Source organism: Malus domestica, chromosome 02 (genome assembly GCF_042453785.1).
Source record: "Malus domestica chromosome 02, GDT2T_hap1".
NCBI lineage: Eukaryota > Viridiplantae > Streptophyta > Magnoliopsida > Rosales > Rosaceae > Malus > Malus domestica.
In genome coordinates this window covers 1624378-1641365 of record NC_091662.1, presented here as the reverse complement: position 1 = coordinate 1641365, position 16988 = coordinate 1624378, and the positions used below count along the sequence as shown (strand labels likewise).

General features: G+C 36.7%; 3 protein-coding genes across 5 annotated transcripts; all 3 read right to left on the bottom strand.

Annotated features, from left to right (window-relative positions):
- Window positions 1–2984: 2984 nt before the first annotated feature.
- LOC103447817 (uncharacterized) lies at window positions 2985–9053 on the bottom strand. 2 transcript variants are annotated; one of them, XM_029108925.2, is made up of 16 exons: window positions 8717–9053; window positions 8033–8100; window positions 7564–7719; window positions 7024–7191; window positions 6572–6745; window positions 6423–6497; window positions 6031–6303; window positions 5803–5946; window positions 5576–5710; window positions 5171–5269; window positions 4891–4947; window positions 4436–4640; window positions 4182–4300; window positions 3864–3932; window positions 3600–3698; window positions 2985–3519 (listed from the first exon to the last, which is right to left on the bottom strand). In XM_029108925.2, exons 1-16 carry the CDS (start codon window positions 8844–8846, stop codon window positions 3280–3282), a joined length of 2211 nt encoding a protein of 736 aa, XP_028964758.1. In that variant the 5' UTR covers window positions 8847–9053; the 3' UTR covers window positions 2985–3279. The 2 variants fall into 2 exon arrangements, with proteins under 2 accessions (XP_028964758.1, XP_008385243.2); XM_008387021.4 differs by having other exon boundaries at window positions 6418–6497; window positions 6595–6745.
- Window positions 9054–9575: 522 nt separating this feature from the next.
- On the bottom strand, window positions 9576–11868 carry LOC103451995 (probable glycosyltransferase At5g20260). Of its 2 annotated transcripts, none has more exons than XM_070810474.1 (3): window positions 11711–11868; window positions 10453–10807; window positions 9576–10264 (listed from the first exon to the last, which is right to left on the bottom strand). In XM_070810474.1, exons 1-3 carry the CDS (start codon window positions 11866–11868, stop codon window positions 9602–9604), a joined length of 1176 nt encoding a protein of 391 aa, XP_070666575.1. In that variant the 3' UTR covers window positions 9576–9601. The 2 variants fall into 2 exon arrangements, with proteins under 2 accessions (XP_070666575.1, XP_028955016.2); XM_029099183.2 differs by having other exon boundaries at window positions 10453–10808; window positions 11745–11868.
- A 1460-nt stretch (window positions 11869–13328) lies between these two features.
- On the bottom strand, window positions 13329–15857 carry LOC103447808 (probable glycosyltransferase At5g20260). The gene is made up of 4 exons (XM_008387014.4): window positions 15331–15857; window positions 14844–14995; window positions 14256–14619; window positions 13329–14117 (listed from the first exon to the last, which is right to left on the bottom strand). Exons 1-4 carry the CDS (start codon window positions 15667–15669, stop codon window positions 13455–13457), a joined length of 1518 nt encoding a protein of 505 aa, XP_008385236.2. The 5' UTR covers window positions 15670–15857; the 3' UTR covers window positions 13329–13454.
- Window positions 15858–16988: the final 1131 nt, after the last annotated feature.

Genomic DNA, 16988 nt, shown 5'->3' with positions numbered 1-16988 from the left:
ACGAGTGGTAACAAATATTACGAGTTTATGAGTGCTGTGAGTGCCTTATATAAATTTTTCTCGTTGTACAAGACGCACAAATTACAACAAAGAGATCTAATGGAGGAGGTTAATTTAGACAAACGAGAAATTCTTCTATATAAAATGTCGTATAAGAGATAAACTTTGGTATAACTGATTAATTAGGGAAACTCTTACGGAGTGAGATTAGTTGAGTCGATTGAGGCTACCAAAATAGAAAGAGTTGTATTTTGTGAAAACAATCAAACATTACGAGCGATCTGAGTAGCCTAGATAAATTTTTCTCGTTGTATAAGACGCACAAACAACAAAGAGATATAATGGAGGAGGTTAATTTAGAGAACCGAGAGATTCTTCTACATATAATGTCGTATAAGAGATAAACTTTGGTATGACTGACTGATCAGAACAACTCTCACATTGAGTGTGATCAGTTGGGTCGGTTGAGACTACCAAAATACAAGAAGCTCTATTTTGTGAAAGTAATCAGATATTACGAATGATCTAAGTGACCTACGTAAATTTTTCTCGTGTAAGACACACAAACAAGAAGTGAGACCAAGCCATAACACATCCTCAATTTCCCAAAAGAACTACACAATTCATTTTCGTGTTGATTTATGTTGTCCAAATTGTCAGGGGTTTATACTTTACATTTTGAATGCATTGCCATTTGCCAGCACAGATCCTAATTTCATAAGCTACTTACCAAAAAGACGATCGCAGCCTCCAAATAAACAATAAGAAAAACAATACCATTTTCTTTCTTATTTTTAAATAAGTTTTGAAACCACGTTCTGGAAAATTCATAGTTTTTGTTTGCCAGGGTGCATGCATAGATTCAAACACTGATGATTCCAGCTAGGTTAGGAGGGGAATGAGATCCCCTAGGAATTTGTCTGAAGTTCGTAGACCGAGAGATCCAAACTGTTTAAGAGAGATAAAGAAATTCGAACCGTTTAAATTTTTAGATTTATGAAGTGGGTCAGTGAGAAAAGCTAATAAAGAGCCGTAAGATTGTAATTGAGTGATTTGAATCTCTCAGTCCGTAGATTTCGAACACAGAGATCTCGAATGAATCTCAATCTATTAGGAGAGACCTCGGTTTCGTTAAATATAAACTTTTTCGCATATATAAGTTAAGTCAATTTACCAAAATAATAGATATCTTATTTGTATTTAAATTGGAGTCCCGCTGCTCTCTGTATCTAGAATATCGTATTTTCAAAGAACAATGGGGCTTCATCCAATATGCGTAACAAAAACAACTAAAAAGATGTCAACGGCTGGTGCTGGATAGCACTTTTGGTAGAAGATTTTATTGTATTATATAGATTGCGTGTACCATCCATCTACTCCAAATTTTGTCGCTTCTTCTTCGACGGCTGCTGACTGCGCAAATCCAGAGGTCCAAGAGACCCGATCCGTACAATTCAACCTATACGAGATGAGAAACCAAATGAAAAATGCCAATTGAGAGGTCCAAGCATAGACTACCAAACAAGAATTCCACATTTGAAAATTGAAACTTCTAAACTAGAATCAATCTGAGTAGTTACGAGAAATTTTTGAGTTCGACAGGAAGATCACGTCAACAAAGGTGAAACCTTCTTGTATTGGTGATATCCCACACACTCTTTACCGATCCCGCTCTCACCGTAAAAAGATCTCTGACAATGTGTGTGTGGCCCGACAAATGATGGTCCACCTGTCGGACCCAAGATTTTTTCGTAATGGGCGAAGCCGTTAAAGTGTTTTTAGATCGATTTTGATTAAGTTTTGGTGGGCGTCCTTTATCCCAGATGGATCCATCAAGATTCAAATTCAAAGTTGGCCATTAGTCTCTTTTCATTCTTTTGCTTTATCACAATAAAGCGAGATATTTCAATAAAAAAACCTATCATAAAGGACTTGCATAACACAATGGCGGATCCAGGAACAATATTTCCGCAGGGGGTTCACATGTAAAAATTTACAAACATTTTTTAGACATATAATAACCTTAAGAATTAAACCATAGTTCCATCATTCATAACCTATAGAACAAATAATAATACAAGTTACAATAGTTCCCGACGTGTTTTCATTTTTTGAAAATGTTGCATTGTAGCTTCATTGTTAATGGAAGAAAAAACATTGCTATCAATATAAATCATCATGCGATCACTCAACCATTGATCTCCCATTCGGTTGCGCAATTGAATCTTCACAATATTCATAGCGGAAAAAACTCTCTCTACTAAAGCAGTAGTAACTAGTAGAACCAAAGCCAATGTAATTAGCAAATACACGTGATTATATACTTCACCATTTTTTTTTGCAAGGCTACCAATTCCTTTCAATTGAGAAAATTCACTACTTGAACGCATATTAAGAATATAATGCCCAAGTTGATCTTCAAGTGCCAAGAGTTGACAAGTAGTAAATTCATTTGGATAAAATGAGCAAAACAAATTAGCTTTTGTTCATCAAAAGCCGAGAATGAATCATCTAAGCTCAAACTTGCTAAACAAAAAAGCAACTCTGTATTTACCTCATCAAGCGATTGTTTAATTTCATAAGTTGCTTATCAACGATAGCAATAAAGAGCTTCACATGCTAATGATGGAAGTTTGTGATTCTTTGAGCTCTACGCCGTGATCTCCCTCGAGTAACATATCCATCATCCATGCATTTATTTTTTGGTTCTTGGTGTTTATTTTTTTTATTAAACTAAGGGTCTCAAACTATGTCGTTTTGACAAAGTAATATTTATTAAAAAATAAATAAAAATAAGAAGAGCCACTCTTACAATTGAAAGGCATGTATGAAGTCAACTCCAAACTTTAAAAAGGCACCACCCAAGTTATCCATGAATGCGGAGGGTCAACACTCAAGTTATCCCCGAACATTCACTGATGTTCAGGGGGTCAGCTGACCCCCCTGCCCCTCAATGCATCTGCCTCTGACATAACACACTGTCATACGATAAACACATTATAGTGTGTTATTGATTTGAGATACCGTTATTGTTGCCCTCTACCGCTCCCGAACCGCCCAATGCGGCCGCTCCCAAATCGCCCGATGGGGGTCAGAAAGAGGGAGGACAAGAGCTCACATAAATATGGTTTTATGGTGTATTCATTGAGTACAAAATTAATGAAATGAATAGTTGAAAATAACGCTGGAAAAATTGATGTTACAAGTGCTCTGCTACAAGACTCCGCCGCTGGATCGAGCGAGTGCTTCAAAATTGGTAGAGATGGTTAAATGTCACATTCACGACCTCCGGACAACAGCCGTTGCAAAGCACGGATGGTGGTTGAACTCGAAAGAAACCTTGAGTGAGGGGTCACTGGCTCCAGCTCGGCTAATCACGTTTAAGGCAATGCTGTTGTGCTCAGCTACTTGCTCTAGCCTTCGTAGTTCAGCCAATTTTTCCGGGTCGTTCGAAAAACTACTCTTGACATTCTTTGCGATCTTCTGAGCATCCTTAAAGTAATCGTGCATAAAAAGGTTCTGCAAAAAGGAATAGGTAACAGTAAGCCTACCGGAATATCAAGGAAATTCCGACCAGTGTTGACAGAAAGTTTACTCACGGATAAATGAGCTTGGGTTGTAGATTCCACGAACAGGGGGAATGAGACATGGTCAGGAATGCAAGCTTTCTGTAGGAGCTCAAAGTGCTGAATAAACCTCTGCAGAAGTGAGAACACAAAGGACACATGTCATCCGAAACCTAATTGGTCAGAAACTTGTGCAAACTATAAATTCGTAAAAAATAAACAGTGACTTCTAAGGTAGCTCCCAATATGCGCTTCGTGCAAGTATTTTTTTTTGGAAACTGGATTGTTCAAGTATACCTCATGCACAGTATTAAAAGGGCTTCGACTTTGTACAAGCATGTGATCGTTCTTCAAAGCAGCAAGCATCTGGAAACATTGAATTCATTAAACTGAGGTTTTGAGGTGAAATAGTTGAAGCAAAAATTTATGCTATGAACACGGACAGGACCTTTCCTTAGATTAACAATATAAAATGGCCCGGTTGATGATTTAAACAAATTTCTTAGTACCGTCAGAGGCCCATAAAGACCTTATTCTCTAGACAGCCATCTTAAACGGTACTTCCTGGAAGTGGTCATTCTTCAACTCATAATGCAGAAACTAAAGCACAATTACCATTGTAAGTCCTTCGGCGAGACATATTTGGCACTGAAGAAACAAGACTGCAGGTGGAATCCAATAATCTTGTGCCACATCTTTAACAGAATCCCTTTTCTTTTTTCCTTTGCATTTACCTGAACAACAAAAACACAGGATGCATCAGATGGTGCATAAGTGAAGTAAATTATCTTTGGAGAGCCATATCACATACAAATGTACAAGAGAATTCAGACAGATTGATTAAGTTTACAGGATATAAGAATATTTACCACTGCCATTGCACACCACCGTCTTAAGATTTGTTTTCTGTGCAAGCTTGAGCAGGACAACATAGATATACCAATATACCATGCAATATTCACTGAGCGAATAGAGCTCCAATTCAAAACCTAAAATGAGAAATCGAGAAGCTATCCAGTATGTTTGCTTTTCCACCCAAAGAAGGATGTGTTGGAAGAGTTTCACGCTGATATTCTGTGGAAATTCAAAAAGCCAAACTGGATAAGCAAAATTATACTGGTTTTTGCATTTAGGTTTCACTATGCTTACTGATTATCAAACGAAATATGACGGCATTGTAGAGACGATTTAATCAACACAAACATGGTCTTGTGTCAAGTGATTGGACAAAACATGATGATGTCATCAGCCTCTTATATAGAAACTAAGGGCCTCCAAGTGCATTTGATGATTAATAGAGTAATATTCCCAGAGAGCAGCATACCTCATCATTTGAAATGTTTGCATTGTCTCCAAACTCCTTTCTAAAGGCCATCTCTAACTACAAATCAACATTTAAAAAGCATAAATAAATTATCCAAACAACATTTAAAATGGACGGTTTTGGTAAACAGAAACATTAGATAACAATAGACGCAAGATACATGTGCTTCATAGGACAATCACTTCAGAAACACATTACCTTTTGAGGCCTGAGGAACTCAATGAATTTGAAAACAAAGAAAAACTAATAAACATCTTGATTCGAAGATAATGTGGCATACCTGCATATAAACAACACGCCAATCTTGTAAAATCTTTCCAAGCTTACGCCGTTGCCATGCACCATTTGTGCATAAAACTTTTAGCAAACTGATTACTAACTGCAGTACCCAAGATAACGCACGTATTAGAATCAGCACACAGTGCAAGGATCTATAAACATAAAACTAAAACCAGCCTTCCCCTTCTGTTGCATGCACGATTACAACAAGAAAAAAAGTTTTATTAACCATTTTCTCTTCTTGTGCATGCATAATCAAGTGCTTTTATTGATAAAACATCATATTAGAAAATTAATGAATAGTTCCATAATATAAGAAGATACAGATTTGAAAACTATCATATCCCCAAAAATACAAAAATGGAAAGACAAAATGTAATCAGTCCAGAGAACGATATCACTTCACCTGTCCCAGTTGAATAATAGATTCCTGTTTCTGAATATCATGGTTCCTTGTATTATCTGGCAATGCTGCAGCTTGGATAATAACAACAAAGACAGGATCCCGACCATAGAGTTTCCCGTCTTGAACCAGCAGACGCTGTTCAAAAGTTTCAGGTCAATAATTCACAAATATGCTGACAATATTCAGCAACTAGTACCTAGAATAAAGTAGAAACAAATGGCACATACCTGAAGATGAGCCCTTGCTACTAAATCAGGCTGCGATTTTTGAAACCCAACCAAAAAGTGCAAAACACTTTCTAATGACGGGTCTAATTGGTAGGAACATATAACATCGAGATCACGAAGAAGTTTAATAAAATATTCAACAGTCTGGCACAACAAAACCAAAGCAAAAATGTTACAATAGTGGAAGTAAACTACTACAATTATCGGCAGCAATTATCTCATGCTCACCTTTTTCCAACTCAGAATTTTTATTGCACGTGGTGGTGTAGGTGCAGATAATCTACAGTTTAAACTAGCATCAAAGCCAATTGGTTCACAGCCAGAAGCCGTAGTTTTATCTTCTAAGTTGCCTTGTTGACTTCCAAAAGTACTAGATCTAAGGAACTCTGAAGAGCTAAGAATGTCTTCTAATTCAGATATGCAGGAGGCTATATGTTTTCTTGCCAACTCCAATCCTCTTCCTTGAGGCCGCTTCATAGATGTAAGGACATGGTAAAAATGCTGAAAGAAGAAGAGAGCTCTTTTTATACAACATGGGGGCATAAATATTCAAATGAATAGACGTGTTCCCAGATGAAGCAGATGAATACAAGATAAATGAACACAGGGTAAGACCTTACGAAAGCGTAAGCGGCATAACAAAGCTTTGCAGTAGCCTTCCTCCAATTCAGGATTATTTTGTTGTGACACCAAGTCTGCAACAAAAAGCAAGTATATGATGATGGTGGTGCTTTGTTCCAAGCTATAATTCAAGATAAAGTAATATTACTGCGAAAGTGAATGTATATCTGCCTTCTAACACTCGGGTTTTCGATGATGGTGCTTTACAGGCACGTAATTGGCGGGAAATTGTTTCTTCAACAGCATGTAGCATTGACAAGCACTTTTCATCTCCATCCCCATTCAAAGGAAGACCATATGTCATTGTAAAAAGGTCTTCTTCCTGCAATGAGACAAGTTTGATAACTAATACAAATAAAAGTATTTCTCCAGTGCAAGCCACTATTCAGAGACTAGGCTTGAAAAACAAAATGCACTGTAATGTCCCCAGAATATGAAACTAGAATTCACTCTGAGGATAACAATCATTTACAACGCACTAATGGAAGCAGTTAGGTGTTGATCAAAAAGACTAAAGCAGCATATGCACAAGATAAATTACTACAACTTAATGGAAATACTGAAACAGCATAGGCCAAAAGAGCTGTTGAAATACTTTACTTCATGAGTGCGTGCATCTGAGACAACTGAAATGACAGCCTTGCAGGTTGCTCGTATGACTCTGCAATAAGAATGCAGTAAGGCATGTGAGGATGTCCTATCAAGCCTGAGAAGATAGATGCACGAGAAGACAGTTTGTGCCAATGAATGACCCTTGTGCCATGTTGCCTGCCATTTGAAGATTTACATATAGAAACATAAGGAAAGGAAAGACTGTAATACAGAGAAACAAATGATAGCACAGATTACTTCCAGCGGGAAGTTTAGTGTTTTAAAACATATATCATGAATAGATTTCAAAAAATAACAAGGAAAAAGAAAAATTAAGATCCTAAGTAGCACTGATGTCTATGTAAATTTCATAGCAATCCTAATCTTTTACAATAAACAGCACTCATGAAAAGCAAGAAATTTGGTTTACGAAATTAGGAAGTTATGTAGCAGTGAAGGAGCATATAATAGCATTACTGCAAGTTAACAATATATAAAAATTGCTTTTCAAGCCTAAAGAGCAGTTAAAGAAAGTTATGTGGCAGATACCTCACAGGCTAGAAGATGATCCATGATATCAATAGTACGTTGAACGTCAACAGTTTTATCAAAGCTAATAGGAACAGGAGCAGCACCATCATCAATTGCTTCATCAACAGAGTAATATTTACAGACCATACCAGAATCCATCTTCGGGTCCATTATCTAATAAGGAACACAAACAGAAAGTGTTAAATTAGACTAAGCAAACACTTGAAAATCAACATCAGCATTAAGAGAATGCAAAACCATTACAGCATAGGTTATAGAAGGATTGTGCAACTCTTTAATTCTTAATGCCCTTGATGGCGATCCACCACGTGATACAAAGCAAAAAACACATTTTCCAATTAAATTTGTCTCCCAGCAACTTATTCAAAGATCATAACCGAATTCTGCGTTAATTATTCAGTCTACAATACAACAATGCTGCATGTACAAATAAAAAATAAGAAAAACACTGCCGATAATGTGTTACCTCCAAAGCAGACATGGCAGCAAAAAGATTGAAATTATCTCCGTTAATGAGCATACCATCTTGAAGATCTGTGACCAAAATCCATCAAAAAAGCAAAACAAATGAAGCATAACAAGCCAAGAAACTGGTAGAACGTCAATCAAGTTCAAAATCCCAACCACATTAACATTATAAAACGTTTCCACAACACAAGCTTTGCCATCCAAGCACCCTCGCAACACTTAACCGTGCGAAAACACCAACACAATTCAACATTATCCTTCATACGAAGTCAATGTTTTCAAGAAAAACCACAAAAGCTTAGGATCGTATTGAACTAATGGAAACTATACCGCTGCTCTCGATTAACCACGCACACTCGCAACACAGATACACACACACACACACACACACATATGCATATATACATATACACACATACATAGTTTTGCATATAACCAGTTACATTAAATTGCAAATATTGATTAAACTACTCTGATCACTACAAGTCTTATCCTTTATGTAAATTCTTTTACTTCTAATTCGAAAGTCCAACACTTTATATTATATGAAAACACAATAAGCTTTTTCAGATTTTCATCCCTTTACTTTTCTATTATCCTTCATTTTCTCGGGAACCAAACAGAGCAGCTGAGAAGCTGAGATTTAAGTTTAGAGTAAGCAAACAAGGGGAAAAGCACAGACCTTTACAGGCGGCGTCGAGGAGGGGCGAGACGTCGGCCCAGACGGTTTGATCGCCGGAAGGAATGGGGGTGCCGCGGTCGGGTAAGGAGAGGTTCACGGTAGCGTCCTCTGCACTAGTCGTCCCCGCCATCGTTGCCGATGCTTCTTTTTTTTCCACCGCTGCGTTGGAATATCAGTCCTTTTGGTTTAACTTGTTGGTTGCTGCTGCCCACTTTGCCTGCCCTTGAGAAAGTGAAACGAGGAAGGAAGACGGTGAGCGTGGACTGGTTGGGTGGGTCGGGGACTTTAGGGGTTCAAATGGGTCGGGTATGATTTGGTAATCATCATCCTGTTCCCTAGCAATAGTTTAGTCTAAGCTTAATTTAATTTAAATCACGAAAGGGCTGCGAACTTTTTGGTAAAACGACATATTTACACTAAGAAAGTGGATAAATAAATTGATTGTAAAATTGTCACTCATAAAATTCGAAATTAAAACTTCTAACTTATGACTGATTAGGGACATCACTAAACCGTAGTGGTGACGAGAGAAATGCGAACTTAGATACAAAGGAGTTTAGGTCAGCAAACCCTCGTAAGTTTTACATTAGCATAATTATAAAAATGGGTTTGTGTTAGTGTCATAGCAGTTTTGTGGTGGCGTTGCTTTTGATCCTGTTATAGTAGTATGTAATATGTATTGAAGAGACTATCTACTACGAAATCATCTAAATCAACATGTTATCATGCGTTTTCTTTCGCAAAAGAATTCAAATATTATAATATTGACATTTATGTTACACGAAAGTCGATATATATATATATATATATATATATGACTCGTTGTGAAGTTTTATAACACAATACAAACAAAAAAGTCAAACAAAAATTTCAAATATATGCATATCAAGAAAGCAGTGAAACATCGAGTCTTCTTAGCCACACAGAGTGGAGCACCATGTTAAGCATATCGTAAGGCTGAGCAGGACGATGGACCGTAAAATGCCGGTGCACCTCCGTCACACTCTTTTGCAGTTCCAAATACCTCGAGTGCGAAATCTCTTTCAAGATCGTCTTGATTTCGGGTATTTTTTTCGACGGAATGTACACCGAGAATTTGCTCCAGTCAAGAACGTCGCTAAAGGGCAATGAATAGTTGTCAGAAATGAGGACGGGGACGCACCCCATAGAAATTGCTGTGACTACTCTTGGACTTGCCACTTCGTACCCACTAGGGCACAAGCAAAACTTGGCTTTACCCATCAACTTGAAGTAGTCTTCCTTATTTTCTAGGTACTCATGCACTTGCACCTCATTGTCTTTGTCCTTCCAATGCTCCAGCAAGATCTTTCTTATGAGACCGTGAGATCCTCCGGCGAAGAAGGCAAGGATTGAACCCTTGTCGAGGCTTGTATTTTGCGGGGTCGGACCAAGTTCTCCATATGGTATGTTGATTTCTGGAATGGAGGCGTCTCTTTGGGACTTAAACCCTTCTGATGTATTGGCATTGCATAAAACCCTAATGAAGTTCTGGTAGAACTTGGGATTAGCTTGTGAAATGTCTGGTGCCTGAAATTTAAGACTAACAACATAATTAGTTTTTTTTCGTATAGACGATGACGTATGGTGACCAAATAAACTATTTATAACATATTTACTTATGGTCATACTCATCATATATATCTTTTGTATAAGTTACAAATTGTTTTTTTTTTTTTTACACTAATGAAGGATCGAGAAGAGTAAAGGAGGCATACCCAATCATGACAAGAAACCAAGAAATGATCAGCACCGTGGCTTCTATTCCAATAAGGGTATTTTTCAGCTACAACGCCAATATAGTCCATAACAACCCTTTGAAGTTGATCACGGTTATATGTGACAAGAGGCCTGTACAGAAAATTGACGATGTTGGATACACTGATTGGGATGAGGAATAGGTGTGCCTCGTCGGGATGGCGAGCCATGAACCGGCTCTTCCTGCTCTCCATCTCGTCGATAAACAGCCCCTCAACACTATAAATGTTGTTGAAGGGCCCGGTGTGAACCAAGGGATGCTCTCCTTCCCTGTAAACCCACACCTTCAATCTTTTCTCCATCTCTGCGTAACTCCTAATCCATCGTACATATCATCATAGTGCTTGGTTAGAATTTAGAGCATGCCTCATACTCATCCCTACCATAACAAAGTTTTATAATTTTTGCGTAAATAATGAACTTGTGCTAAGTACTTATTAACCGAAATTTAAGCACGTCAGATGTAAGAAATACATACCACACCAAGAACAGATAAACAAAACTATGAAACAAACTTTCAATAGAACTGATAATCTGCATATAAATCATCATTTAGTGTATCTGTATTAATGTCTTACTGTTATTCAGGTTCTATTTTCAATTCAAAGTCTGTTGACAAGTTTCATGTGCGTAAATTTCTTAATAGGTAAATCGATTAGTTAACTAAGTAATGCAATTATTAAGGTGAAATCATTTTATAGTGTAAAATCAATCTACCTGCATGGTATGAAATCAAGGCAAATGAATCGACAGCAATGCGTAAAATAGGCTTAGTAATTTGAATCAGATTAATGAACATCGAGTAGAAAGTTTTACTGCACCAACTGAATGCTGAATCAGTGGTGACGAGGACACACATAAATGGTATATCCGAATGGTTGAATATGGGAAAAATTGGCACAAATCAGTCATTTTATTTCGAATTAATGGAAACATTACTATAGTTGGAATTATTTTTCGTGATTCCAGTCAATGGTCCACAGTTTCTAACGAGGAGCATGTGATTCGGTTTTTTCATGTGAAGTGTTAGAATTTTCATTTGATATGTTAGCACTTTATTATGTAAATCAAATTAGCATTAAAACATCCAGATTATGTTCCCATAAACATTAATTTTTCCTATGACTTTATACAGTCAAACCCCAATAAAGACAATTAAATAAAAATATAACTGATAGAAAATCAACCATAGAGAGATAATTGTGTTTTGAACTTAACTGATGAAAACAATGTGCATTTCTGTAAATTGATCCTTTTGGGATGAACACTTCTTCGTCTTCTTTGTAATTAGACGCTTGATTCTTTTCATGTACTGCTCTCCAGATCGCCTCTCTTGCTCTGGCCAAACCTGCTTCAATTCTCTCCAAATTACTCATTTTCTATTCAAAAAACAAGATAAAATTGGAATCAGTGATAAAAACAAATTAATAAATATGCGTATATATTCATGAGGGATATTTTTCGCACTCCTCTTTTATTCGGCTGCACTATTCTGCTTGTTTTCAGTCCTTGATCATTGATTTATTTAGTCTTGTGGCTAGAAATAAGAGACGAGAGCGAGAAAATCATTTCACATGTTCATATGTTTAAAAATATTTAACTAAAGTAAAATAAAAAAGAAATACTATTGCACGGCGCACTTTTTTGCGTTCCTCCTTCACTATCCAAGTATTGATACTCCTTGATTCATCGGTTGGCAACAAATATGATGGCAACAATGGTGGCGGAGACGGAGGTGGTGAAATGGGTGAGGATGGCAAAGAAGGAGGTGATGAAATGGGTGGAGGGGTGTCATGGATAATTTTGATGCCGGAAATGGGAGTAGGAGACGAGAAAATAATATTGGTAAGGTTGGTTTGGTTTAATGGAGATAAGAAAAAGATAAATAAAAGGATAATTGAAAGACTTGGTAGCAGTGCAGTAACGATGTGAGTAGAAGAGCCAAGTTCTGCCATGGATGTGCTTTCTTTCTCACTTCTTTGACAAAATAAGGGAGGGAGAGGAGGAGGAGGAGAAAGGACACACTATCGGGTATGGGGAGTGAATTGATTCGGCATGGTAATGAATTAATTACAATAATGCTACAATCAGTCGTACACGCACAAGTAAAGTGATTTTGGTCGTCGATTCATATAAGGTAGCACCTGCTCAATTAACTATGACTGATTCATCTTGAAATACTTAAAGGAAAGGCCTCGAAGGGCTACGGTTATGATTTGCAGAATTTGGTACGTGGAGCTTGTGATATCTGATATGATCAATTATAAATAGAAAGTGTTTGATTCAGGCCCTATAGGACAATTAATGACATCAAATCAAAATATGGATTTGTTTCTGTGTAATATATTTCCTATATTGGCAAAAAATATTGAATTTGTTGTAAAAATAATTTGAGAGTTGGAGAGAGAGGTCGGCGATAGAGAGAGGGTTCATCGGTTTTTAGATTGTGATTTTTCTTCGCTTTGTGTCTGTATTTATACTAATCCTAGAGTAATATAAGTCATGCAGTAATAAGATGATAAGATCTCTGAGATTTTATTGAATTCTAAATTAAGTTTACACAATCATGTACCAATTTATGTATGTAATCTCCCTTTCTCGACATGAATAAGAAACCCAAACCCATTAGGAATACAAAATCTTGGCAAATCATGGTAGAAAAGGAGAATTGTAAATATTTAAAATTGAATTTTTGCTGAAGAGTATTTTCTCTTTCGTACAAGGAAAGAACTCAAATCCATATAGCCACTAGCCAACTCATTTGCCTCACAATGAATTTGTACACAAATTTGTGTCTTGTACATGTCTTTATATGAAAGAAGAGACAATGACAATATCCAAAACAAGGTGACGTTTTTTATTAATTATGAAATTCCAGGTCACCAATTGGCCCAATTTTCATTGTTGGCCTCAGTTTTACATCAAACGAGCAAAGGGGAAAAAATTATATTGATACATACAATTAAGCCTCGAGCTTAAAGTCAAGTCGTCTTAGCCACACCGAGTGAAGGATCATGTGAATCACATCAAACGGTTTAGCCGGCCTATTTATCACAAAATGTGGACGAACCCTACACACCCTTTTCTGCATTTTCAGATATTTGTCGAATGGAATTGCTTGTAAGATGGTCTTAATTTCCGGTATCTTAGCAACTGGAATTTGCACTGAAAATTTGCTCCAATCAAGCACATCACTGAAGGGCAATGTGTAACTGTCAGAAATTAAGACAGGCACACATCCTGCATATATTGCCTCCACAATTCTTGGGCTTGCAACTTCAAATCCACTAGGGCACAAGCAAAACTTGCTCTGCACCATAAATTTGGTGTAGTTTAGGCCCTTGGGAAGCTTCTCATAGACTTGAACTTCATCATCTTTGTCCTTCCAATGATCCAGCAAAATGGGCCGGACAGGTCCGTGGACCCGTCCGGCAAAGAATGCTAGAATTGGGCGGCTCTTTGAGGCCTGACACAAATTGGAGGAGCCCAAATTTCCTTTGTATAAGTAGATTTCAGGTAGTGAGACATCTCTTTTAGGTTTAAATCCTTCTGAGGTGTTGGCATTGCAAAGAACCCTAATAAAGTTCTTGAAAAGCTCTTGATTTCCAACTGAAACCTCCGGTGCCTGAATTACGAATGAAATACTAGTTGTTTCAAAATAAGAAATTTTGCATATTTATGACTATTTCAGAGTGTTAACACAGTTCATATGAAAAACGGAAAAGAAGTTTGATGGCACAGTTGAAGCAACATATATACGTACCCAATCATGACATGAAGCCATAAAATGGTCAGCACCATTGCTTCTGTTCCAGTAGGGATATTTACCAGCCACGACGCCAATGTAGTCGGTGACAACCCGTTGCAGGCGGTCGCGATGGTAGTCTTGTCTCCGAGTGATAGGCATGTAGACAAAGCGAACAACGTTGGCAACACTCAGGGGAAGGAAAAATGTGTGTGCCTTATCGGGATGTGTAGCTCTGAATGGGCTTTCCTCCCTCTCTATTTCATCAATGAATTGTCCCTCAATTCCATATATGTCATTCAGTGGACCAAAATGTATTAATGGATGCTCTCCTTCCTTGTAGCTCCACACTTTGAACCTCTTCACCATCTCTATGTGACTCCTGCACAATGCATATCTTAATTAGCAAACATTTTACAATGCACGGATGACAATGTATGGGAAGTACTAGTGCACTGGACGACTGGATTTGCATGGCTGAAGTTTGAAGATCAGAATCTAGCCTTTCAAACTTTAAGAAAACCCTCTTGGTCAAAGCAAATGATTATTTAGATAAGAGAAACGAGTATAATATGTGTGGTACATAGAATCTTAAAATTACTCAACTGGTGAAAAGCGTAGGGATTTTTGTAAATGGTTCCTCTTGGGATAAAAGTCTCAATTTTCTGTGATGTATACTTTTTATACTGAATTGCTTCAAGAATTGCTGCTCGTGCTTTGGCCAAGTCTTCTTCAATTCTATCCAAACTAGTCTTACCCTGGTCACCAAGAAATACACTAAAATCAAGTATTAGACAAATTAATTAATATATCAAAATAATTACCATCGCTAAATTCTAATATACAAGAAAATGATGTTTCATAATTACTTTGTTTTTAATTTTCAAATTTTATGTTCATTTTTTTTTTTTTGAAAACTTGTATGGTAATTATTTTTAATGTTCAAAATACTGAAAACTGAAAGCTACTTTTGTGATGAATTTTCAAATTTTGGCTTGATATTTTTTGAAAACTGAAAAATGAAAACAGTTACTAAACAAGTTTTGAAACTGGAACGGTTATTAACCTGAAAAATGAAAATTGAAATGCTTACTTTGGTAAGATTAGCCTTGTGTCTCCTTTGATACATGGAGCTTGTGAGAAGCTCATCAAAATATGAAACTTGAGGTAGAGCTGTGTGGTTGCTCTTTGTTAGATTGAAAGGTGTAGTAGTAGGCTCATCAAAATATGAAACTTGAGGTAGGGCTGTGTAGTTGCTCTTTGTTAGATTGAAAGGTGAAGCAGTAGAAGTAGTATTGTACGAGGAAACAAAGGGAATAATGACATACTTTTGACCAAGCAGGGAGGAGAAGGTTAGAACGAAGAAAATGAGAAAAAAGAAGATAATTAGGGAAAGAAGTGTGGGGCAGCGGAAAGCTGAAGTCATGGCCATGGCTGGCAGGCTAGCTAGCTAGCTTGACTGTTTCTTCACTGTTGTGTCCATTTATAAGAATCAGTGAGAGGGATGAGTGGAAGAATCGGCGGGGAAGACGATGATCTGAACTGGGTTTATTCAAGAATCTGCAGAGAGAGCTGCATTTTTTTTACTTGTATATAAAAAGGGTAGCTCTTAGCGGTTTAGCCGGGTGAAAATCATCACACACTGATATAAATGCAAAATAATTCAACATGGAAGATTGCTACAGATATCGATAAATTAAAATTCTAGAAAATTTAATGATGAGTATCTTGCAATTTATGTATTAGAGAAGTCATTAATTAGTCTTTTTCCATGTATGTGTACAGCATGGGGAGGAAGAGAATCGTGACTATGTCTGTGATGAATATGAAAATAAAAAAAAAATTGAGAAGGGCGTCTGGCCACGCCTTAAAAGAGTACCCCTCACAAAGCATGAGATCTTCTGTGTTTTTACCTAATCTCACGCAAACTTACTTTAGTGTGAGAACTGTTCTAATCAAGTGACCCTAATGAACATTTTCTCAAGTGAATTTATTTATTAAGGCTCGATCAAGGCTCCTAACATATTTTGGGTAATGTTAGGGTGGTCAAATTTCTAAAATAAATTTTGTAAACTAAATAATATGATTGTTAATAATTAGATTATCACTTAAATGTTAATTAACATGCTTATTTCTTATTGATGACACATAATTTAGTTCGTAAATTTGATTTAACAATTTGATCTCTCTATGAATTTTACAAAAAGTAAGAGGTCGTTGTTTAAGGCTAGCTAGTTCCCTAGGGAATGGACAAAACCCTATTTCCAAAGGTATACATTGAGTTAGTCAAACTAATGTATTTATCAGCTTAATGTGTATCTTGATGTTGCTGCTTTTTTATTAAAATGTGCATCTTGATGTTGCTGCTTTTTGATTAAACTGCAAGTAAGTGCTGTTAAAAGTCCAACCCAATTATGGTATGAGAGAGAGTGCACGAGAGAGAGCTCCATTCAGCCCTCTATCTCAATATATTATATATGGGTAATGTTAGAAATATACAAATTATAAATTAAATAATGTGTCATCAATAGAAATGAGCACGTTCATCAACGCTCAAGTAATAACCAATCATAAACTTCCATGTCATTTAGTTTACAAAATTTTGTCTACAAATTTAATATCTCTAACATTACTCATTATATATAATATTTCATGATAGCAACTTTCTTAATCCTCTTCTCATTTTACTTTTTCGATTTTCCTTTTACCTTACAATATTGGTTAATGATCGGAAAGTGTATAATTTCTAGG